The sequence below is a fragment of the Mesoplodon mirus genome, assembly GCF_964341445.2.
Source record: "Mesoplodon mirus genome assembly, chromosome: 2".
Taxonomy (NCBI): domain Eukaryota; kingdom Metazoa; phylum Chordata; class Mammalia; order Artiodactyla; family Ziphiidae; genus Mesoplodon; species Mesoplodon mirus.
Genome location: NC_138977.1, coordinates 116,241,695 through 116,267,171, shown reverse-complemented (window position 1 = coordinate 116,267,171; position 25,477 = coordinate 116,241,695). Strand labels below are relative to the sequence as shown.

Genomic DNA, 25,477 nt, shown 5'->3' with positions numbered 1-25,477 from the left:
ATAAAGCATACAAGTAATTCTGATACACAGCTAGATTTAGAAACCAGTGTTTTAAGCAATATTTTTAATGTATCAATGAACCTGTTTTCAGGGGAAAAATAAAAAGTAAAAATCTATCACACTGTTCAGGTTATTTAATGAACTAACTACTTCATTGAGCAAATATTTACTGGGCATGAACCATGGCCCGGCAGTGTTCTAGGCACTAGGGATACAGTCGTGAAGAAAAAGACACGGTCCTTGCTCTCAAGTCGCTCACAATCTAGATGAAGACAGACAACATACAGATAAACTAAATAGTGTTTCTCACATAGTTCTTAGTACTCTGGGAGCAGGCAGCAGTGCAAAGAGATAGAAAGTGAAAGTGGTTACTCTTTTATGACAGCAGGCTTCTCTGAGGAGGTGACATTTGAGCAGAAACCTGAAGCAAAGGAAGCAGCAAGCCATGCATAAAAACAATATCAAAAAAAAAATAGAGGAAGGGAGAGCGGCTTACCTTAAACCGCTCAATTATTTAAAAACCTATTATATGATCTATGAGGATCATCTTTCCTTTCAAATAATGACAAAACCAAAAACAAAACAGCAGAGAGCAGGGGTGTTTGACTATATTCCAATAACTGGGGTGAATATTCTTTAGATTTTTTGTTTTAATCTAATGATTTTATTTTATTTTTAAATATTTATTTATTTATTTAGCTGTGTCGGGTCTTAGTTGCAGCATGCTGGATCTAGTTCCCTGACCAGTGATCGAATCCAGGCCCCCTGCACTGGGAGCACAGAGTCCTAGCCACTGGACCACCAGGGAAGTCACTAATCTAATGATTTTAGATTACTGAAATAACTAAACAATGACTCCAAAGCTACTCTGATAGTATTTTTTTTAAACTGTAGGTAAAAATCTTTGGGACATACATGAACATTACTAGGAGAATCATGGTAATCCAACTAGTAGCATGGTTTCACGTGTTTAAGAATTACATAAAATATAAAAACAGGTGGCACAGCGGTTAGGAATCTGCCTGCCAGTGCAGGGGACACAGGTTTGAGCCCTGGTCCAGGAAGATCTCACATGCCGCAGAGCAACTAAGCCCGTGCATCACAACTACTGAGCCTGCGCTCTAGAGCCCATGAGCCACAACTACTGAGCCCACATGCCACAACTACTGAAGCCCATGAGCCTAGAGCCCATGCTCCGCAACAAGAGAAGCCACCACAGTGAGAAGAAGCCTGCGCGCCACAATGAAGAGTAGTCCCCGCTCGCCACAACTAGAGAAAGCCCCCGTGCGGCAACGAAGACCCAACGCAGCCAAAAATTAATTAATTAATTTTAAAAATATAAAAACAACTAGTTACTTTAATATGTAATCCTAAAAATTTTAAAGGATGATTTTATGGAAATTTTTATAGGACACCTCTTCCACTTTTACAATTTAAGAAGCTATACTGAAAAATTAATTAACACTATTTATACTGATGACAGATAACAGAACACATCAATTTAATCATAGCAAGCAACCTCTACAATTGAGTAGTATTTTTTACTAAATACCTAAAGAGAAATATATATTCACAGAAATGATTTTTTAATCTGAAAACCTGTTAAATAAGCACTATCCAGAATATTTTAATAAAAGAATACATGAGAAGTTGGAAAGAAGTGACTATAAGTGTTAAACACTCAAATATAATTAGATTGACAACGAAAAAGCAAATGAGAGCAGTCAGCCACGTGAGTGCTCACCCAGGTACAACAGCTTGCTCTGATAAAACCGTTGCCAATTCTAAATATCATAATAGGGGTATCTATGAATTGCCCACTATCATATCGAAAAAACTCTGTTCAGATCTCTTAACAATTTCCTTGTTGAAACCATATAAAACATGGTAATAACACTCCCTCTCCCAGCATCTTCTCAATTTACCATACTATTGTAGAAGTGCCCTGTAATTCATTCCATTACAGACTGCATTAAAAACACAATTCTAGGTAAGAATCTTTAAAACAAATCTTCAGAAAGCAAACCATGCTAGATGATTTAAAAATTCAGAAGAACTTCTGCTGCCTGTTTTCAGTTATGCATGGTTGAACCCCAAATTCTTTTCTACCACCAGAAAATAACAATACCAAGGTAAAAGGTAAAGAGAGGCCAAATGAATGATTTAAGCCTACTCAACACAATTATTGGGAGTATTCTCCTATAGATAAAAAATTTTGAGTCACATCAATTATCTTCTGTTAAAAGAAGTGGTAGTTACTACTGAACCACCATTGCTTCCAGTCCAGCAGACTCTTGGAAGGAGGGCTGTGGGGAAGTCAAATTAGAGTCCTCCACGCTGTTGGAAGGTGTCTTTATGTTAGTTTGTTGAGACCTCCAACTAATTCGAGTGTGAACATTTCTATAACATGGTCACAGACCTATAACTAAGTGGCTTGAATTAGAGGTCCATAGGAGGTGGGGTGTCACAATGGAAAGAAGACAGGTTTGGGATTCAGTCAGATCTGGGATTGAATCCTGTCTCAGCCTCTTGCTACTGTGTGATCTTGGGCAAGTTACTTTGTCTTTTTGAGACTCAGTTTCCCCACATATAAAATAATACACACCTATTAGGGTAGTTGTAAAGCTAAGAAATAATGTACTTAAGGCACTTAGCACAGGGCCTGGAACATCGGTTCTCAATAAACACCATTATGAATAATAAGATCCACGTACAACATCCTGTGTCTTTAAGCTATAACTCTGACTGTAACTTCACTGATTTAAGGGTCTTAAAGGGGTTAAAGTTAAAATAATGTAATTACAATAGTTTCTTTTATTACCATCAAGTTCACAAAAGTGATCCTGTGAATCATCATATCTTGCCCAGTCAATGAAAGCTTCTCTGCTTTGATTACTATGGGAAGGAGGAATAAAAAAGAAAAAGGATTAAATCTGGAGTTGAAAACTTTAACACTGTATTCTAGTGTACTAAGAATAGGTAATCTGAGATCACGTCTTTATTAATTAGATGGTGTTACAAATTCAGTTAGCAGTCACATGAAGGAATGATTAAAACAAGTTATACGAAAGACATATTTATTTCTGTGATTTATATTTCTTAACTATATTAAAACTATTTTAGCCCTAGTTCAATGATAACTACTTTGACCAGAAAACTGATTTACAAATATATATAAGACGTAGTTAAACACGAAATTCAGGCTGGTCTTTTTAGTTGACTTAGAAATTGTAGTTAACTATGTATTATTTTTTCCTAAAGTAGGAATTAAATTTACTTTCATAATTCTTTTAATTTAAATTGCTTCTCTACTTATACAACCCAAAATACTAAAAAATGCATTTCTAGGATCTTCCATCCAACATGCTATTCCCTAGTAACACCAATGTCACTTTCATCACAGTGTATCATTCATTTTACACATTATGTCACATTTAACAAAATCTAAGTTCCAGATTTCTTTTATTAATAAATATATATTATTTATTTATTTATTTTTGGCTGCATTGGGTCTTCATTGCTGTGCGCGGGCTTTCTCTAGTTGCGGCAAGCGGAGGCTACTCTTTGTTGTGGTGCATGGGCGTCTCAATGCGGTGGCTTCTCTTGTTGCAGAGCACAGGCTCTAGGTGCGTGGGCTTCAGTAGTTGTGCCTTGCGGGCTCAGTAGTTGTGGCTCGCGGGCTCTAGAGCGCAGGCTCAGTAGTTGTGGTGCACGGGCTTAGTTGCTCCGTGGCATGTGGGATCTTCCCGGACCAGGGCTCAAACCCGTGTCCCCTGCATTGGCAGGCAAATGCTTAACCACTGCACCACCAGGTAAGTCCTATCATCAAGATTTCTGACCTGGAGAACTGATAAAGGAACAACTGCACTCATTCAAATAAACTTTGACCTATATTCACTTTAACCTATATTCAGACATTCTGTCTTAAATACATGATGGTAGCATATATACCATCTTTATTCCCTACACTAAAGGAAAAAAAATGAGGCAAAAAAAAAATGACGTACCAAGTATAAATCAGGTATTCATAAATGTGGTACTGTCATAGCCAATAATTTATTTTGTATTTGAGAAGCTGCTGCATAGCCTAACGACTGCAGGAAGTATATAAGGCTGGTCGCACTACAACAACTTTACCAATAAAAATTTCCAATTCAATTTACCATGGGATTCTGTTTCTCCTATGGGAATATATAATTAACTTCATAAAAGTTAATGGAAAATTTTATATCATAGGTGACTCAGTTGAAATATATGATGCCATAAAACAAGAATGCCTGGGCTTCCCTGGTGGCGCAGTGGTTGAGAATCTGCCTGCTAATGCAGGGGACACGGGTTCGAGCCCTGGTCTGGGAGGATCCCACATGCTGCGGAGCAACTAGGCCCATGAGCCACAACTACTGAGCCTGCGCGTCTGGAGCCTGTGCTCCGCAACAACAGAGGCTGCGATAGTGAGAGGCCCGCGCACTGCGATGAAGAGTGGCCCCCGCTTGCCACAACTAGAGAAAGCCCTCGCACAGAAATGAAGACCCAACACAGCAAAAATAAATAAATAAATAAATAAATAAACTCCTACCCCCAACATCTAAAAAAAAAAAAAAAACAAGAATGCCTAAGTTCTAGTGAGAGCTAAAATGATAACTACAGTTATGTTTAATCAGATAAGTCTTCTGCTGAAAATAGTAAAGAACAAAGCAATTCTGATGTAAATGCCTATTTTCTTATGAGCAATATGACTAACTTAGAGGAACTTTTAGCACACTTATTTGATGCAGTTTTCTGGATTGTTTCATCGAACCCTTGCCTAAAGCCATGGTAGCAGAAAAGATATGGAATGTTAATCTAATGCTAATAGAGCTGGCCCAGTTTCGTATATAAACAAGTTATAAGGAACCTTAAAGGTCATCTAGTCCAGCTTTTCTAAAAGTCACTATGAAGATGGATGCCATGGTACTTACAGAAGAATCTCTTGGGCTTAACCTAGGGCTTTCTATCGAGACAGTGCTGTGAGTTAAAGTAGTCGTCTTTGAGGTGGGAAACAGGGACAGGAAGGGATGGGATGGAGGGGTTACACTGGGGCATGAGAAGACTTTGGGGAGTGTAGACATAACCATCTTGATTGTGCTGATTTTTGTGAATGTACACATGTCAGAACATCACATTGTACATTTTGAATAGGTACAGTGTACTGTGTGTCAATTACACTCCCATAAAGCTGTTTAAAAATTACACTACCGACTGCCGGAGAAGTTGTGGAATGCGGAGCTCCTGTACACTACTACTAGCGACAATGTATTTTGGTACAGTCATTCTGGAAAACCATTTGGCAGTTCTTAATTCCACTCCTAGGTATATTCTCCACAGAAATGCATACCAAATGGACCAGCAAATATCCACCTAAATATTTTGTGAAATGGCCAAGACATCCAGCGTATTATTCAACATAATGTTGCATAAAATAAGCCAGATACAAAAGAATACACACTATATTACACCATGTATATAAATGGGCAAAACTAATCTTTACTAACATAACTCAAAATCATGATTAACTCTGGAAGGTGGTAATGGCTAGGAAAGTACATGATGTGATCTGCTGGGTAGCAAGTATATTGTTCTGGATGGTGGCTAATAGAGGTGGTTCACTTTGTAAAATTAAATTGGCCTTTATATTTAAGATGTGTATACTTTATTATGTGTGTGTTAAACTTAAAAGTTTAAAAAATTAATAACTTCAGTTTAACAACAAAAATCCATAAGCAAAATTAAAAGACAAGCCCTAACAACCCATACAGGCAACAAAGAATTATTATCAGATTATATGAAGAATGCCTACAGAATAATTTTAAAATGCACCCCTTCCCCAATGGAGGAAAAGATAGCAAAGAATATTAACAGGCAATTTACCTCAAAATCTTATGATAACTTAAGGCCCAGTCCCTGGATCACTTCTCTATTTATATTCTCTCCTTGGTAATCTCACTCAGGTTTATGGTTTTTAAATATCACACATTCATTGAATGACTCCCGCATTTATCTCCAGCCCAGACCCTTCCCCTGAAAATGAGATTTGTATATCCAACTGCTTGCTGGACGTTTCACAGGCAGCTCAAACTTAACAAGTCCAAGGTTGAACTAAAATTTCCCATCAAACTTGCTCCTCCAGTAGGTGCCCCTAGTTCAATAAATGGCAGCTCCATTTTTTTTTTTACAACCGAATCTTGTAATCATTCTTAGCTCCTGTCTGTTTTCATACCCTACATCCAATCCTTCAGCAAATACACTCTGCTCTACCTCCAAAATCTATCCAGAATCTGACCACCTCTCATTATTTCCACTGCCATCACCCCAGCCTAAACTAAACCACCATCACGTCTTATGAGGATTACTACAGTAACACATAAAGCAGGCTTCCACGACATAACACCTGGCTCCCTGACACACTCTCTCAAAATCCGCCAGTGGCTTTTCATTCCACTCAGTTTTAAAAGCAATATTCATAATAAGTGTCTTCAAGATGCTACAAGATCTCCACCCCACCTTACTCCTGCCCCCTCCCATCCCTAGCATCTTCTGATTTTGTCTTCCATTACTTTGTCCTTGTTCACTATACTCCAGCCACACTGGCCTTGTGCTTCCTCAAGCAGTCAAGGCAAGCTCTGGCCTCAGGGCCTTTTACTAACCATTATGCATGCCTGGAATACTGTTCCCCACCCCCCTACCTGCCCAGGCAGCCATATTATGACTCAGGCCTTCATGAGCGCTTTGCCTGTTATCACTCTGGCCTTCTTGGACCAACAATTAAAAACAGTGCAACCACCTTCACCCCTAGCCCTCTCTCTCTCTTCCCTGCATCATTTTTCTGCCTGGCACTCATCATCATTTTATTACTTAGCACTAACTTTACTTGTTTCTTGCACATCTCTGCCTAGGATGAAGCTGCAGGAGGGCTGGAATTTGTTTCCCACTTACACCGCTATAATCCTAGAATAGCACCTGGCATATTGTAGGCATTCATTTGTTGAATGAATAAGAAACCGGAATGCCCAATAAACAAGAGGAAAAAATGCTCAAACTCACTAATAATCAACAAAATATAATTAAGGAAAAATGAGATACTATTTCACACTTATCAAACATTACCAATTTTTGGCAAGGATGTGGAGAACAAAGCAAGTTCTCAGTGATGGAGGCCATACATAGCTACACAAGTGTTTTAGAAAGCCATCAGGCTATATGAAGAACAGCTGCAAGAGGGCAAGCTTAGGGTTCAGCAATTTTATTTCCAGTGTATACAAAAAACATTATCAAGGATGCTCAAGGTGGCATAATTTGTAGAAGTAAAAAATTTGAAACAACCTAAATGGCCATCAGTAGGGGAATAGATAAGCAAAATATGGCATATTAATATGATGAAAACCATTTATCAGCTAAAAAAACATACAGATTTGTCTCATTCTAACATGGATATATCTAGAAAGCAAAATGTGCAGTGTAAAAAGAGTTGCAGAATGTTAATTATCACATTATATCATTTACATAAAGGAAAAATAAAATCATATACACAAACTATATATATATAAATTAAAAACAAAAACACGGACTTGGATACATACCAAATTCAGTTATCTATAAGGAAAGAGGGAAGAAAACAGGATTGGGGAATAAACATAGGGGATTTCAAATTCATCTTTGGCATTTCTCTTTTCTCATAAACATGGTAGAAAATGTTAACATTTATTCATTTGGAGTAGAGGATATATGGGTGTTTATTATACTATCCTTTCTACTTTTATATATTAGAATTTTTCATCAATAAATAAGATACATAAAACTACTAACTTTATTGTCTTTAACAATTATAGTACATAATTACAAATCTTAACAGGGAAATGAAAAAGAATTTCTGTCATATTCCCTTCCCCACTCACAACTACAGATCTGCTCAGTCATTTTATAACTGCATAATCTGAGACCACTTACAAATTACTCATGTTGGCCTTCAAAAGCAGGTTTGTACTTAGAGCAAATAAAGTCAACAGAAAAAAAAAATCTATGAAACATTAACAGTTATGTTAATAGAAACCTTTATCATTCAAAATGTAACATATAGATTGAATTACTATTTTAAAAACTCAGAGATTCAAGTTCCTTTTCCCATAATAATCAGGAAGAACGGACCCATAAACCCTGCTAAATGAGAAATCACCTAAATTTTTCCTTTTTAATAGCCATTATTGATGACTTAGACGTTTAAGAACGAATCAGCTAAGAGGAAGCAAAGCTATCATGAAATTTAGGATAAAGAATAACTTTTTCCTTTCAAAGATTAGTTAAAACTTTAATGTTTAATCAAAAACACAAGAAAAACCAAAGATTTCTATCATAAATAAACAAGGGAATATTTTCTTAATACTACTAAAATGAAATTTACCTTAATGTGCTGTTAATTGCTCCCAGTTTACTAGCTTGTTCACAATCTTCTAATTCTTTGGTATTGTTTGCCACTTTCAAGTACTGAAAAGAAATTCATAATATGTAAGTTTAGTAGCAATTATTACCTTTGTCTTTATTTCAGGTTCCATTGGCAGAAGAGTCAGTTTATCAATGATGATGTATACTAAATATAGATACATCTTATTATCAGAATCCCTAACACATGGAAGAAATGCAAATGAAAATGTGTCACAAATTTCCACCTAATAAATAAGCAAAGACATTAAAAATGCAGCAATTGGGCTTCCCTGGTGGTGGAGTGGTTGAGAGCCCGCCTGCCGATGCAGGGGACATGGGTTCGTGCCCTGGTCCGGGAAGATCCCACATGCCGCAGAGCGGCTGGGCCCGTGAGCCATGGCTGCTGAGCCTGCGCGTCTGGAGCCTGTGCTCCGCAGTGGGAGAAGCCACAACAGTGGGAGGCCCGTGTACCGCAAAAAAAAAAAAAAAAAAAAAAAAAAAAAAAAAAAGTAGCAATTTGCATTGGTATGTTGGTGATGATGTGAAATGAGAAGACCCTCTTGGGAAAGTAATTTAACAATATTTATGTAGAGCTGTAAATATGAATAAACCCTTGAGCCAGCAGTCCCACTGCTGAATCCATATCTAGAGCAACATTTAAAAGCAAAAACAAAAACCACTTTAGAAAGTTATTTGGTACTCTCCTGTAATGTTGAGATAGGCACCCCCTTTGGCCCAGAAATCTTACTTCTAAATATAGACCTAGAGAAACTGTTACATATGTGCACAATTCGACAAAAGACAAAGATGCCAGTGCGTCATTGTTTGTGATAGCAAAAACCTGAAAACAATTGAAATGTCCATCAACAGAGGAATGGCTATTCACACAATTATACAAATATCTATACAACTGAATATTTTGCAGCTATTAAAATTAACAAAATCTACATATATTAGCAGAGACAAAATTTCAAAAGCACAATACTACGTAAAAATATAAAGTAAAAAAAATGTTTTTAACTTGAAGAAATACAAAATATAATATTAAAAATTGTTTTAAATTTTGTATAACAGATCTATATATTATTTGTGGACACATGTATAATACAATATAAAAAGAAAAAGTATCACAGAAGGATAGACATCAACTTCAGCAAAGTGGCTAGCTCTAGGGAGGGAGGAAATATAATGGGATTGGGAAGGAGTTCAGAAGGGATTTCAATTGTCTTTCTACTATTTGTTGTAGATCTGAAATAAAAATAAATAAAAGAGGGAGTGCAAACAAAAGACTGCAAAGGTAGAGAACACAAGAAAATGAAGAGAGGATGCACAGGGAAGCAGAGAGAGAGGGTAGGATGATCTTTATTACATATGTATGATAGTGAAAAGTTGGAAACACACTGTTATTTAAAAACATATGAATGGCCAAGTAGATTATGACATACCCCATAAGAGGAAAAGGATACCTTTTTTTTTTTTTTTTTTTTCCGTACGCGGGCCTCTCACTGTTGTGGCCTCTCCCGTTGCGGAGCACAGGCTCCGGATGCGCAGGCTCAGCAGCCATGGCTCACGGGCCCAGCCGCTCCGCGGCATATGGGATCCTCCCAGACCGGGGCACGAACCCGTATCCCCTGCATCGGCAGGCGGACTCTCAACCACTGCGCCACCAGGGAGGCCCAAGGATACCTTTTAATGCCATTGAAAATTACTATGCTCAAAATATCTTGATAATTGTTTACTCTATACAAAATAATCCTGAATATGACTGAAATAGTTGAAAACAGCTGAAACAGAAGAGTAAAAATACATGCCTGACAAAATGCCTGTTGATTAGGTAAACTGACATTGACTACAGTACTTTATAGTTATTCTAGAAGTTCTAAAAACACAACTAAAGTATTTCAAAAGAAGCTATATAGTTTAATTGTAAAGAATACACTACACCTCACTGCTTGCTACAAAATTAAGGATTTGGGATTCTCAGACAAAAATGTGTCCATTCCCAACTAACTATATCATGGTTCTCTTCAGCAACTACACCAAGCAGTAAGGGGCAAGTTTCACTATGTAAAGCAGAAATATTTAATGAAGAAAAGTGACTCACCTTATTAGAACTCCCAGCTTTAATTCCAACTGGAATTTTACTCTTAAAAGAAGAACAAAAACAAAAACTTAGAGAATGATATTTATATTTTTGAGATTTCTTCATGAATTATTAATGCCACTGTTCTAATTCAAAGGCTATTTTAGTCCATGAGGAGAAAATATACATTAATTCAAATTCTGTTTTCATACTACCTCCTGAGGTGAAAGGTAAACAACTATCCCAATTTACAGACTTGTAAAGCACAGTATAGAAAACTGAAACAAAGAGTGTCAAAATCAGCTCTAATAACTCTCAATGCAGTAATTAATAGCTTACATAATTTTTAGGTTTAAAAAAAAAACCTAGCAAAATCACTTTTTCCATAATTTTCTTTCCACAGAAACAACTTTTTAAAAATTAAAAATTATTTGAAATATATTATGCTTAATTTAAATTTCTGCTCTAAGTTAATATTTGAAATTTAGATACTTTTGAATTAATACTAGAAAGCAAGAGTAAGTTCTTTGCCAGACCTGTGGTTGCCAAGGGGAAGTGGGGGTGGGGGAAGGATGGACTGGGAGTTTGGGGTTAGCAGATGCAAATGATTATATATAGGATGGATAAACAACAAGGTCCTACTGTACAGCACAGGGAACTATATTCAATATCCTGTGAAAAAACAAAATGGAAAAGAATATGAAAAAGCATATATACGTATAACTGAGTCGCTTTGCTGTGCAGCAGAAATTAACAACGTGGTGGATCAACCACACTTCAATAAGATTAAAAAAAACAAAGTTTCCTTGGCTCATATGATTAACCTAGGGTTTACCAATCTAGGTAATCTAGGGTTTACCAATGTAAGAACTTCATGTAGGTCTTTCTTTTCTGTAAAACCAATAATTAGTTTCAGGCTTAAATAAATCTATGAATTATTACAACTGGTTTATCAAACACAATCTTAAGCAAAAATCATATCTGAAAGCAGGCAATCCCAGGTTGATCCTCTGATCAACCCAGGGAACTGATTTCCAACATTTGAATCTATGGGCTATCAAATTAACTGCAAATTACCCATTAAAACGTTTTCATGTTTCACAGATAAAGTTTAGTCAAATACTCAGAATAAATATTTTTCTGTCAGGCTGAAGAATGTAAGTAATAATGATAAGAAATTTCCCCCCAATATCATATAGTTAAAACGTTACTTGCTGCCAATACTTTATCATCTCAGCGTTTTCTAGCACCACTAACAGAAGGCAGAAGAGGGAAAAGTATAAAACTCAAGTCACAAGTAGCAGGTACAGTTATCAGACCCTGAACTTCAAATATGGAATACTTATTAAAATGCCCTCTCATTAATGTTGCCCTCTAACAAGTATAATATGCTAAAACCAAAGTACTAGCAGCTTTTTAAAAGGTTTGATGCTGAATGCAGTAACTTGACTTAAGCAAATCTTAATACAGGCTATTGAGAAATATGGGAATAGGCACCACAGAGGATCATCATGAATAACACAAAAATCACAAAAAAGAATTATTAAAAGTAATGATAGGGGACTTTCCTGGCGGTCCAATAGTTAAGAATCCGCCTTGCAATGCAGGGGTGCCGGTTCGATCCCTGGTTGAGGAACTAAGATCCCACATGCCTCAGGGCAACTAAACCTGTGCGCCACAGCTACGGAGCCTGCGCTCTGGAGCCCGCAAGCCACAGTTACTGAGCCTGCGTGCCCCAACTAAGACCCGAGGCAGCCAAGTAAATAAATATTTTTTAAAAAGTAATGAGGGCTTCCCTGGTGGCACAGTGGTTGAGAGCCCGCCTGCCGATGCAGGGGACACAGGTTCATGCCCTGTTCCGGGAAGATCCCACATGCCGCGGAGCGGCTGGGCCCATGAGCCATGCCCGCTGAGCCTGCGCGTACGGAGCCTGTGCTCCGCAACGGGAGAGGCCACAACAGTGAGAGGCCCGCATACCGAAAAAAAAAATAATAATAAATAAAAAGTAATGATAAACGTAAAGTTAATAACTAAAATCAAACATAAAATAAACCTACTTGTTGCCACTAACAATATGAAGCAATCTGCAAATTACAAAATTAAGTGAGCCTCACGATTAAATTAGACTTCAAGTTATAGAATGCAAATTTTAACTCTGTATCATGACAAGTTTGGGTTCAATATGAAACGACTACTGAATTTTCCCCAGAGAGAGAAATACAAATATCCTCACATTAGTTGAAAGAACCAACATAAAGGGATAGTTTTTACCTCTGGAAAGAAAGGAAAGAGAATGACACTGGGAAGGGAATAGACAGAAATTTTTAAATACTTATGTTAGATTTCTTATGTTGGGGATTTACATGCAAATAAACACCTTCATTTATTCTTATTAGAAATTTAAGGCTACAGAGGATAATCCACTGTAGAAGATAAATAACTGATTATTTTAACATAAAAACAACTTAGAGGGCTTCCCTGGTGGCGCAGTGGTTGAGAGTCTGCCCGCTGATGCAGGGGACACGGTTTCGTGCCCCGGTCCGGGAAGATCCCACATGCCGCAGAGCAGCTTGGCCCCTGAGCCATGGCCACTGAGCCTGCGCGTCCGGAGCCTGTGCTCTGCAACGGGAGACGCTACAACAGTGAGAGGCCCGCGTACCCCCCCAAAAAAAACAAAACAAAACAACAACTTAGAAACACATATTGTGCAAAACCAAGTAACTCTCACAACTGAGCGATAAAAAGGCAACTCAATTTAAAAATGGGCAAAGGATTTGAATAGACATTTTTCTGACAAATATATACAAATGGCCAATAAGCACCTGAAAAGATGCTTGATATCAGGGAAATGCAAATCAAAACCAAAATGAGATGCCATTTGTAAGCATGGCTAAAATAAAAGACAAGACAGTGTAAGTGTTGACAAGTACATAGAGAAACTGGAACCATCATACATACATTGCTAGAGGCAATGTAAAATTGTACAGCACAATGGTAAGAGTTTGGCAGTTCCTCAAGAGTTAAAGTTACTATATGATCTAGCAATTTCACTCCAAAGTATACTTGAGAATTGAAAACATATGTCCACACAAATATTTGTGCCTGGATATTTATTCATTATTCATAGTAGCCAAGAAGTAGAAACAACCCAAATGTCCATCAACTGATGAATAAAAAAGATGAGGTATATCCATACAATGGAATATTATTCAGCAATAGAATGAAGTACTGATACATGCTACAACATGGATGGACCTTTAAGACATTATGCGAAGCAAAAGAAGCCAGTCACAAATGACCATATATTGCATGATTTTATTCACATGAAGTGTCCATAATAGGCAAATTCATAGAGACAGAGAGTGGATTAGTGGTTTCCAGCAGGAGGAGGGAGTAGGAAACAGGGTGACCACTAATGGGCAGGGGTTTCTTTTTGGGGTGATGAAAACGCATTACAACTAGATAGTGATGATGGTTGCACAATTCTGTAATACACTAAAACTCAATGAATTGTGCATGTTAGAATGAGTGAATTTTACGGTATGTGAATTATGTCTCAATAAAGCTGTTATAAAAAAACATAATGATGGTAACGATATATATTGACATAAACATATAATAAAGAAAGAAAAAGCTCTCATTTGCAGTAAAATGCCAACTAATAAATGTAGAAGAAATGGAATCAGAAAATCACTATTTGACAACTATCATATAAATAATTAATTCAGGCAAGAATCATCAATGGATGCTAAAACTTATGATGTCAAAAATATGATAGGGCTTCCCTGGTGGTGCAGTGGTTGAGAGCCCGCCTGCCAATGCAGGGGACACGGGTTCGTGCCCTGGTCCGGGAAGATCCCACATGCCGCGGAGCGGCTGGGCCCGTGAGCCATGGCCGCTGAGCCTGAGCGTCCGGAGCCTGTGCTCCGCAACGGGAGAGGCCACAGCAGTGAGAGGCCCGCGTACTGCAAAAAAAAAAAAAAAAAAAAGATAAAAAATGAGAGATTTTCATGGTCTCAAAACATTTTCCCACTTTATCATGAAGAAATATGGCAAACACCACCATAACCACATGATCAAGATGACATCATGTGCCTCCTGATATGGCATTGAGAAGGACACACCACTTCTATGGTGTACCTGCCCAAAGTGCATGACCTTAATCTAATAATTAGGAAAGACCAGGAAAACCCCAAATAAGGGGGATTCTACAAAATAACTGGTGTATTTTAAGGAAGGGAGGGAGGAGAAAAGGAAGGAAGGGCGGGAGGGAGTTCATTAAAGTCAAGACAACGAAAGACAAAGAAATACTGAGGGACTCTTCCAGATTTAAAGAAGGCTAAAGAGATGTGACATCCAAATGCAAGGCACGATTCTGGATCAGAAAGTTTGTTGCTGCTGCTCTGAAAACACCTTATTAAGTCAACTGGCAATGTGTGCTTAAGGTCTATAGAGTAGGCTTTGGTATTGCAGAAATGTTAATTTCCTGATTTTGCTAATTATGCTGTGGTTAATAATCTTGTTTTTAAAGAAACACACAATGGAGTATTTAGGGGTAAAAGATCATCATGTTGGTTACACACCTAAATGGTTCAAAAAATAATAATATTAATATATACATATAGAGGGAATAATAAAACCAACTTGATAAACATTAACATTTGGGGAATCTGGATAAAAAGTATATAGAAATCGTTTGTACTATTCTTGCAACTTTTCTGTACGTCTGAAATTATTTCAAACTAAAAAGTTAAAACATTTTATTCTTAAAGGAAAACGTAAATAGTTTTTTAAAAATTTTCCGTTTAGAAATGATATTGGTTCAGATGTTTTTTTCCTGTTTTTAAAGGCAAAAAACTAGACTTACTGGTTAGGTAAGAAAAGCAAAAAGTAAAATGGAAATAACTAATTACTGTTGAAGAGGAATATAATTAATTATGCTAGATGTCAGAAAACGAAGTCTAAAATGTAGCTTTCCCTTACTAACAAGTACAGCCCTTTTCCCCCCACCCAATGCAACAAGACCAAGGGAAGATCTAACTCCAAGCCTTGAATTTCCCAAGTTTTTGCACTCTAATTCCCACTCTAAATTTGAAACTTAAGGTCCAGTAGCACTTTCTTTGCCCATGAAACAAGATGCAGATTCAATAAAGCATGAAATAAGAGCCAACTGCAGATCCAGTCCTAGAACAGGCCTCCATTTTAGAATCAGACTATATTTCCACATCCAGTCACCAACACCACTGGATACAAGACTGTCTACAAACCCATTTTGGTGGCAAGTACAGAATAAATCTTCTGTAATCTGGTTAAAAAGAAGAGAGCTGAGACCATATGAATTCGATGACAAGTCCAAATGCTTTGACATTAGCCTAAAATGCACAGTTCGTGCTTATCTAAAAGTCTAAGAGAAAGCATTTCTTTTCTCAATTTTTAAAAAATTGATTTTACCTCTGGACAAGGCTCTACATGACAGTCTTTTATTGAACAATGGCCATCTTCTGCCCAGAAAGGACACGGTCGCTTCAGGTTGACCTTGAGAGAAAGAATGAATGAGCATTAGTCAGCGTGTGTCACAGTCCTGCAGTGCTAAGTATCACTGTGCTGGGCTCCAGGGACCCAGTGGTGAAGGAAAAGCATCCTATCCTAAGGCATCTATATAGCTCAGAAGTTAAAAGGACTGAAGTTTTTCAGACATCCCAGGTATAATACTTATTTTTATTTATTTATTTATTTATTTTGCTTTATAACAAATTTAATCAGTTATACATATACATATGTTCCCATATCCCCTCCCTTTTGCGTCTCCCTCTTACCCTCCCTATCCCACCCCTCCAGGCGGTCACAAAGCACCGAGCTGATCTCCCTGTGCTATGCGGCTGCTTCCCACTAGCTATCTACCTTACGTTTGGTAGTGTATATATGTCCATGACGCTCTTTCACTTTGTCACAGCTTACCCTTCCCCCTCCCCATATCCTCAAGTCCATTCTCTAGTAGGTCTGTGTCTTTATTCCTGTCTTACCCCTATGTTCTTCATGACATTTTTTTTTCTTAAATTCCATATAAAGAAGATGTGGCACATATATACAATGGAATATTACTCAGCCATAAAAAAAATGAAATTGAGCTATTTGTAATGAGGTGGATGGACCTAGAGTCTGTCATACAGAGTGAAGTAAGTCAGAAAGAGAAAGACAAATACTGTATGCTGACACATATATATGGAATACTTATTTTTAAAAACAAATGACTGCTATTAGTCCTCTGACACTTCAAAAAGGAATAAAGTCCAAGCACACTGCTCATCTGCAGAGCCTGAAAAGCATTTCGGGACACTCTAATGTCTCCTAGCCCCTTACCATCACGTCACTGACTGAGTTCTCCCAGGCACCCACTCACTTAACAGATGTGCCCTGAGCACCCACTATGCATCAGGCACTGTGCAGGCTCTAGGGGAAGAAGAGGCAGAAAAAGCGCTTTTCCCCTGCAACTTACAGTTTCCTGGAGGGAACAGGAATTATATATTTGCATGTTGATTTAATTACAAATTGTTGCAAGTGCTACAAAGCAAAATCCAGAGTTCTGTGATGGAAAATAACGGGGCTGGTGGATGCAGGTCTCTGAGGAGGTAGTGTTTTAAGCTGGCGGAAGCGTGTGTGTGGAAAGGTGACAAGGCGCTGACTTAGTTTAGCTGACTTTTAGTGGGGAAGGTGGAGGGTGACAGGGAATGAGGGTAGAGATAGACAAGATCATGCAGGACATTGTACCACGCTACAAACTCTGGACTTTCATATTCTAAACCTAACAGGAAGACGGTAATTCAACAGGACATCTACATGCGTTGCCCAAGCCAAAAATCAAAGTTTTATTCTTGTTTCCTCCCTTTTTTATCCGCTGCAGATAATTCATTACTCGCTTCTCACCAACTCTTCTGTCACCACCTGCCCCTGCCCGACTACTGCGAGTCTCCCTACTCCTACCATCATCTATTCTCTACACAGTAGCCATAATCATCTCTCCGAACCAACTCAGAGCATACCAATCCCTGATCAAAACCATCCCGTGGCTTCCTCTCACCTTCAGAGTAACTCCACAGGCACTCCATCGCCTGGTCTCCTGCCTACCCGTCCGACCTACCTCCTCCCGACGTCCTTCAGGCACAACGGCCTTGCTGGAGACACGTCAGCGCCTTCCTGCCTCAGGGCCGTTACCGGGGCTGTTCTCTGTGCGTGCTGGTGGCTCCTCCAGGTCTTCTATGGCTCAAGCCCCTCCCCTCCTCCAGGGCTCGCTCAAATATCACCTCAGCACAGAGACCTTTCTGACCAGACTCCCTCAAGGAGTGCTCGATACGCACCGCACACGCTGTTCTACATGCTTTTACAGCACTTCTCACCACTTGAATATTATTTATTGTCTGCACCCCTGACTGTAAGGATGGGGATTTTGCCTGATTCATTATTTTATCCCAGGGCCTAGCACACATAATAGACACCTCAGTAAATCCATGCTAGGTGAAGTAAATAATAACCAGATTACAAGCAAGAGGCAAACATAGGTAGAGACTGGCAACATGAGCAGAGAGTGGTCAACCGTACCTGCGGGGCCTCAGGAAGGCTCCTTGGTAACACGTAAAATGGGTGTGACTAGAAGTTTCCTAGAGGAAGAGATTTCTAGACATAGGGATCCGGATGTCTAAAGGCAAAGAAGCTTAAGATCGCCTGGCACGCTTGCGAATTGCAGGTTCCCCTGAGCCCCTGGCTTGTAAATCCACCTCCTCCCTGGCATCTCCACAGGACACACACAGGCACCTCAAACTTATTATCACCTCCCAAACTGTGCTCTACCCTCTAGTAATTCTTGCCATCTCAGTAAACAGCAACTCCATTATTCTAGTTCTTCAGGCCAAAATCATGGCATCATCCTTGACGCTTCTCTTTCTCACCCCACATACGATACCTCTGAAAATCAGCTCAGTTCAAAATCCAATTCAATGGCTGAGAACGCCTTCCGTGGGCTCGTTCCCTAGTTTCCTGCCCCTTCTGTTGTTCCTCAAATACATGAGGCACACCATTGTCTCGGGGCCTTTGCTCTTGCTGTTCCCTCTGCCTAGAATGTTCTTTCTCCAGATATCCACATGGCTTGCTTTCTCATTCCCTTTAGGTCTTCCTCACATGCCACCTTCTCGGTTTGCTTAGGTTGCTAAATTTTAGGCTAATTTGTTACGTAGCAATAGATAACTAATACACAGTGATAAGGAGTGGGTTGTGATAGACGCTGCAACACACTACTCAGGTCACCCTTCAGGAAGGAAAGGCTCTTACCCCAGCCCTGGAAACACTGCAGCCAAAGAGAGCCACTTTGTCCAAGGTGGCACCACCCCTTCCTACAATGCCCTTTATTCAATGACTGGTGTAAGGATATAAAGGCCTAAACATCCCCCTGAAGTAAGGACAGCTCTGGGGGGTTAACCCATCTTAAGAACTACCCCTCCCAAAGGGTCACCTGAGGTTTCTCTGAGGCTGCATCACAGCTTTACTTCTCCCTTTGCCCAGTCCTGATGTCCTCCCTTCCTTTTCCTTCCCTATGTTGTTGGTTCCAAGAGTTGTCCCTAATTAACCTCTTGGACACTAATCACTGTCTCAGAGTCAGCTTCCCAGGGAACTTAACCTGTGACAACTTGTCCGGCTCCAGAAGAAAACTACATGTATTTTTATTGGGTTCACATTAAATTTATATATTAACTTGGGGGAGAATTAACATCTTTATGCTATGAAAGACATCTGTCCATTTGATCGAGACTAGTTTTATGTCTTTCAGGAGTGTTTAGAGGCGTTCTTCCTTTAGATTTTGCACATTTCTTGATACATTTATTCCTATATATTTTATCTTTTTTTTGCTAATGGAAATGGGAATTTCTTCTCCATTATATCTTTTTTTTTTTTTTTTTTTTTTTTTTTGCGGTACGCGGGCCTCTCACTGTCGTGGCCTCTCCCATTGCGGAGCACAGGCTCCGGACGCGCAGGCCCAGCAGCCATGGCTCATGGGCCCAGCCGCTCCGCGGCACGTGGGATCTTCCCGGACCAGGGCACGAACCTGTGTCCCCTGCATCGGCAGGCAGACTCTCAACCACTGCGCCACCAGGGAAGCCCTGCATTATATCTTCTAACTTGTTATTTTTTGTATTTATGCAGATATTGATTTTTCAGTATTAAATTTATAACCTACTATCTTTTTTTTTTTTTTTTTTTTTTTTTTTTTCTATTCTTTTTGCGGTATGCGGGCCTCTCACTGTTGTGGCCTCTCCCGTTGCGGAGCACAGGCTCCGGATGCGCAGGCCCAGCGGCCGTGGCTCACGGGCCCAGCCGCTCCGCGGCATATGGGATCCTCCCAGACCGGGGCACGAACCCGTATCCCCTGCATCGGCAGGCGGACTCTCAACCACTGCGCCACCAGGGAGGCCCTATAACCTACTATCTTAATGCATTTTTAATTATTTGTGTTCATTTAAGAATTTAGAGTTTTCTAGGTCTACTTTGTCATTTATAAATGGAGATAGCTTTATTTAATCTTTAAAGATTTTTATGCCTCTAGTTGTTTTTTCTTGTTGACTATACTGGCCACTTTGGTCCAACAGTAAAGGAGATAGGAGGTACCCCCCAGCCATGGTTCCTGACCTAAGGGAGAATTGCTCTAGTGTTTCCCCAGAAGTAAGGTCCTGGCAGTGCTGATGTTAGGGTTGAAATGATCATGTTAAGGAAGTATCCGTCATTCTTACTTTGTCAACGTTTTAAAAAATCAGGAATGTGTCCTGAATCTTGTTGAAGACCTAAAAGCCTCATCTTCACATTCTTGAAATGAAATCCACTTGGCCATGATATATATATTTTACTTCTGGTAACATGCTCAAAACGTAGGCATCATCTTTGAGATCACTTTTACCCTCCCTCACACCTTACATTCAATCCATCAGAAGAGCCTGCTGTGTTACCTTTCATATATGGCACTAATTTGATCATTTTTCACCTTTTCCAACTCTACTAGCCTATTCCAAATCCATATCATCTTTCAGCTGGACTACTGCAATAGCCTCAGAAGTGCTTTCTCTGTTTCCTGCCTCACACCCATACAGTCTCTTTCGTACAAATTCCTTCAATAGCTTCTTATCACCCTTTGGATCCAAAAGCCTTACTGTGGTTAAAAAAAAAACCCAAAAACTACAGGGCCTTATTAAGTCATTGTTTAATTCTCAAATTTTGATTTAAATGCTTAGATGAAAGCATAGGGTTTTTCTTGTTTGTTTGTTTGTTTTTGGCCACCCCAAGTGGCTTGCAGGATCTTAGTTCCCTGACCAGGGATCGAACCCAGCCCTTGGCAGGGAGAGCACGGAGTCCCTGGACCACCAGGGAATTCCCTTTTTTTTTTTTTTTTTTTTTTAATCTGGCCCCTACCTACCTCTCCAACTCTCCCTCATTCACTTTCCTCCAGATATACTGGTCTTCAAACACTCTGCGCCTTTATACCTGTAGTTCAACTCCCCTTCCCTGGAATGTTCTTTCTCCAGATCTTGTCATGGGTGACTCCTTCACATTACGTAGGTCTTTGCTCAAATGGCACAGCAGGAATGTCTTCCTTTCCTGACCACCTTCTTTAAAATAGGGCTACCTACCTTCCCCATTCCCATTATCCTCTATCTCCAACTTTTATTTTTCTCCGTGTAATTTCCTATGATTATAAAGTAAATGCTATTTTATTGTTTACTTGTTTATCGTCTGTCTCCCTAATCATATAAAAAGTTTCATAAGGTGAGAGGCTTTGTTTTATTCACTACTGTATCCACAGCACCTAGAATACACTCTGCTACAGAGTAATTATTCGATAAATACTTGGCAAGTAAAGGAATGTAACAGGTAGTAGAAGAGAGAAAATATAAATACAAGCTACAGCAGCCAAGTGACCAGTTGATAGAGGTAGACTGTTACTTCTACCTGTATTTCCTTGCTTGCTGAATCACAAGCATGTATGTGTGTTTAAAATTAACCTCGGGCTTCTCTGGTGGCACAGTGGTTGAGAGTCCGCCTACCGATGCAGGGGACACGGGTTCGTGCCCCGGTCCGGGAAGATCCCACATGCTGCGGAGCGGCTGGGCCCGTGAGCCATGGCCGCTGGGCCTGTGCGTCCGGAGCCTATGCTCCGCAACGGGAGAGGCCACAACAGTGAGAGGCCCACGTACCGCAAAAAATAAAAATAATAAATAATAAATAAATAAAATTAACCCCTTCTCTTAGCTTTCCTCTTCCACCACTGATGTACGCTACGTCAAATTTCCTTTTTTTTTTTTTTAAATCATAGGTTGACAGAACTACAAGAAGAGCAGATAGCACCCACATATCCTAGACTTGAAGCTAACTGGATTAATTAGATCATTGCATTACCCTCCTTTGGGAAAAGGTATGAATATATTCCAGTTACATACACAGTAATTTCATTATGTTGGTTGGAACATTTTTTAAATTGCATGTATGACGATGAATTGTTGGCTATAGCCAATGACCACATTGTTATTTTTGCCTACTCAACCTTCATTTTTCCTCCTTCTATAACGTCCCCTAATTTCCCTTGGAGAAACAATATGCAAATGCAAATAGGACTATTAACCAAACTGTCCTTTGGTCAAGTGGTGGGGTTATATGACCCTGCCTAGACCAATTTAGACCCTCTCTCCCAGAAATCTGACTCTTGTGTAATATTAAAATATGGGAAAATGGTTAATATGATCCAAAATTTTGGCAGTATCATGAAGAGAATGGCCATTAGTTCCTGCTATAATTTCTGTCTTTTCTGAAATATGCTTCTTCAGCTTATCTTTCAATTTTGTGAGCTGCTCCACACCTTTTCTTAATAAAACTTCTGTTTTGTTTGTAAGCCAACAAAAGTACCCTACCTTAGGATACCTAAACCATTGTTTACTCTCTGGAAAATGTGGATAATGTTGACCTAACAGGATTTCAGTATAAAGATTCAATGAGATATTCATTCATTTATTCAAATATTTGAGTGCCTACTATTGACCAGACATATGGGGATACAGAAACAGAAGATATAATCCCAAAAGGCAGGAGTGAAAGAGTGAGGGCCATAACATATTGAGTGGACATGTGATCTGGACGTTCTGTGAAGGGATGGTCTTTGATAGAAGGAACACTTCCTTCACTGTAGCAGACTGAACCATATGAAACTGGCAACATTCAACCATTCTGACCTCTAAAAGCAACAGTTTCATATGGTCAAGCCTAGCAGTAGAAAGGAAGCAAGAGAAAGCAGTTACAAATGCACAGACTTATAGACACAGGAGTGGGAATTTGAAGAAGCTACTGGAACCTGTGTTGTTAGTATGTAAAATGTCTAGAATGTTAGACAATAATTTGCTTAGGTATAGATTTCTTTTTGAAATAAGTTTATGGAAACTGTATTCCTAAAGGATTTTGTATAGAGGAGAAACATTCAGTTTTTTGTATATTCTTGGGGCTGATGGGAAAAGAGGATGGGTTCCCAAATCTTTAGGTCTTGACTTTCTTATCTTTCTGCACAACTTACATTATTTGGGAAGTTTTATTTTTTAACCTTCAAAAATATTTAAAGGACTGGAGACTTCCCTGGTGGCGCAGTGGTTAAGAATCCACCTGCCAATGCAGGGGACACGGATTTGATCCCTGACCTGGGAAGATCCCACACGCCGAGGGGCAACTAAGCCCATGTGCCACAACTACTGAGCCTGCACTCTAGAGCCCGTGAGCCACAACTACTGAGCCCGCAAGCCACAACTACTGAGCCCAAGTGCCACAACTAGTGAAGCCCGTGCACCTAGAGCCCGTGCTCCGCAGAGAGAAGCCACCGCAGTAAGAAGCCTGTGCACCGCAACGAAGAGTAGCCCCTGCTCGCAGCAACTAGAGAAAGCCTGCACACAGCAACGAAGACCCAACGCGGCCAAAAATAAATACATAAATAAATGTATAAAAAATATTTAAAGGACTAAGATAACCTATACAGTAACAGGATAAAAAAGGAAATCATGCTTACTTTTTAAAATAAACTAAAAATGAAAATCAAAGAAATTATAACCCCAACCAAATACTGGGAGCAAGAACACAACAGCAGCTTTTAAACCATTGTTCTTCTGAATTTGTGTTATTGCTACTGCCTTTAAACTACCATTGGTTATTTTGAAACGGTCCAGAGTGGACTACCGTTAGACTGAAGAACCAATGCTGCAGTCTTACTATGGACAGTGTTCTGCTTCGATCCTCAGGCTGCTCTGCCACCTGTCACAGTGAGCTACCCAACAAATGCTGCTGTGGAGCCGTGTACCGCTAACAACGACAGCACACGACAATGCCATCAGCACGACTCAGAGCCTGGGTAGGTGTGTCTAGATGACAGAACCTAGGTTACAAGGGAGGCTGATAAAATAAGTCCTGGGCATTTTCACCTTCTATAGAGGAAGGAGTCTCTGCCTCAAAACCCAAATTGAACAATGAGAAATTCCCCAAACATAGGAAGGGAGTTCAGATTCTTAGGGTTCAAAAAGACTAATAGGTTTTCACTGCAATACTTAATACATTCCAGTGATAAAGGATACACACAGGGTGCTGAGAAGAATAGAAATGGGTTTCCAAAAGAGTTGCAAGAGTCGCACCTGTAGAGAGCTATGTAAAAATCTTTAGTACCAACGGAATCTGAAATTATAACCATACCTTGTAATAACGGAAATAGTCTCGTTCTTGCAGCTTTTTTATTTTGGGGAAGATTTTGAAGGTGTTGAAGTTATCGATGCTATCAACATCACACAAGCAGTCATCCAGGACACCGGTGACCTAGGGGGAAACAGGTATATAATTGAAAAGATGTAAACTACTGATGTTTCAATCTTAACAAATGTGTACTATTACATAAAAAGATAAATTATGCATTCAACTTAGCTAGTATTTGCTGATTAAGATATACAACATTTAAAGCAGTCACTTTTTTACAATGGTCAATTAAATAAAAAGCAATAGAAGGATTAGATATACCCACTCTGAAGAACTAAACATTCTTGTTCAGCGGTCAAAAAGAAAGCTATTGAATGCTTTCTCCCTTGACTAAACATTTATAAAATCCAAATAGTCATTGGAATGCTAAGGCAACTTCTTCCAAGATTAACCTAGAAATCACAGGCTGTAATAATATTGCTGTAGTAACTCTGTCTTTCTTTTAGACTGCCATTTATGGAACACTTATGTGACAGGCATGATGCTAAGACCACTACATATGTTAACTCATTTATTCTTTAAATACCCTAAGAAATGGTATTATTATCCTCATTTTACATGAAAGGAAATTAAGGCTTAGCAAGGTTAAAATAATTTTTCCAAAGTAGACATGAGACTTAAGTCACAAGTATATTGCACTTTAAAATCTATGCTTTTATCCACTACTCAAAGTATACATTAATCAAAGAAGAGAAATTGATATTTACAAAGTGAGTTCAGAGTCTAAAAATTCCACAAAACATTCTTCAGCTAAATTGAAAAATGGGACTCATTAACATGCACAACTTGGATGAATCTTTATGGAATTAAGCTGAGTGAAAAAGCGCCAATTCCAAAAGGTTACATACTATATGATTTCATTCATATAACATTTTTTAATAACTTTATTTTATTTTATTTATTTTATTTTTGGCTGCGTTGTGTCTTCGTTGCCACGCACGGGCTTCCTCTAGTTGCGGTAAGCGGGGGCTACTCTTCGTTGCGGTGAGCAGGCTTCTCATTGCGGTGGCTTCTCTTGTTGTGGAGCATGGGCTCTAGGCACGCGGGCTCAGGAGTTGTGGCTCGTGGGCTCTAGAGTGCAGGCTCAGTAGTTGTGGCGCACGGGCTCTAAGTGCAGGCTCAGTAGTTGTG

The 25,477-nt window shown here is 39.2% G+C and overlaps 1 protein-coding gene across 5 annotated transcripts in view; it reads right to left on the bottom strand.

Moving 5' to 3' along the window:
• Positions 1 to 25,477, bottom strand: part of ERO1B (endoplasmic reticulum oxidoreductase 1 beta) — a 64,915-nt gene that overhangs the window by 28,491 nt on the left and 10,947 nt on the right. For all 5 annotated transcript variants that reach the window (XM_082645556.1, XM_082645557.1, XM_082645554.1 and 2 more), the window contains exons 2-6: positions 24,290 to 24,409; positions 15,989 to 16,072; positions 10,559 to 10,600; positions 8,435 to 8,517; positions 2,822 to 2,895 (exon numbers count right to left, since the gene is read on the bottom strand). In XM_082645556.1, the coding sequence (XP_082501682.1) occupies positions 2,822 to 2,895; positions 8,435 to 8,517; positions 10,559 to 10,600; positions 15,989 to 16,072; positions 24,290 to 24,409 (403 nt within the window). The remainder of the gene's footprint in view (positions 1 to 2,821; positions 2,896 to 8,434; positions 8,518 to 10,558; positions 10,601 to 15,988; positions 16,073 to 24,289; positions 24,410 to 25,477) is intronic.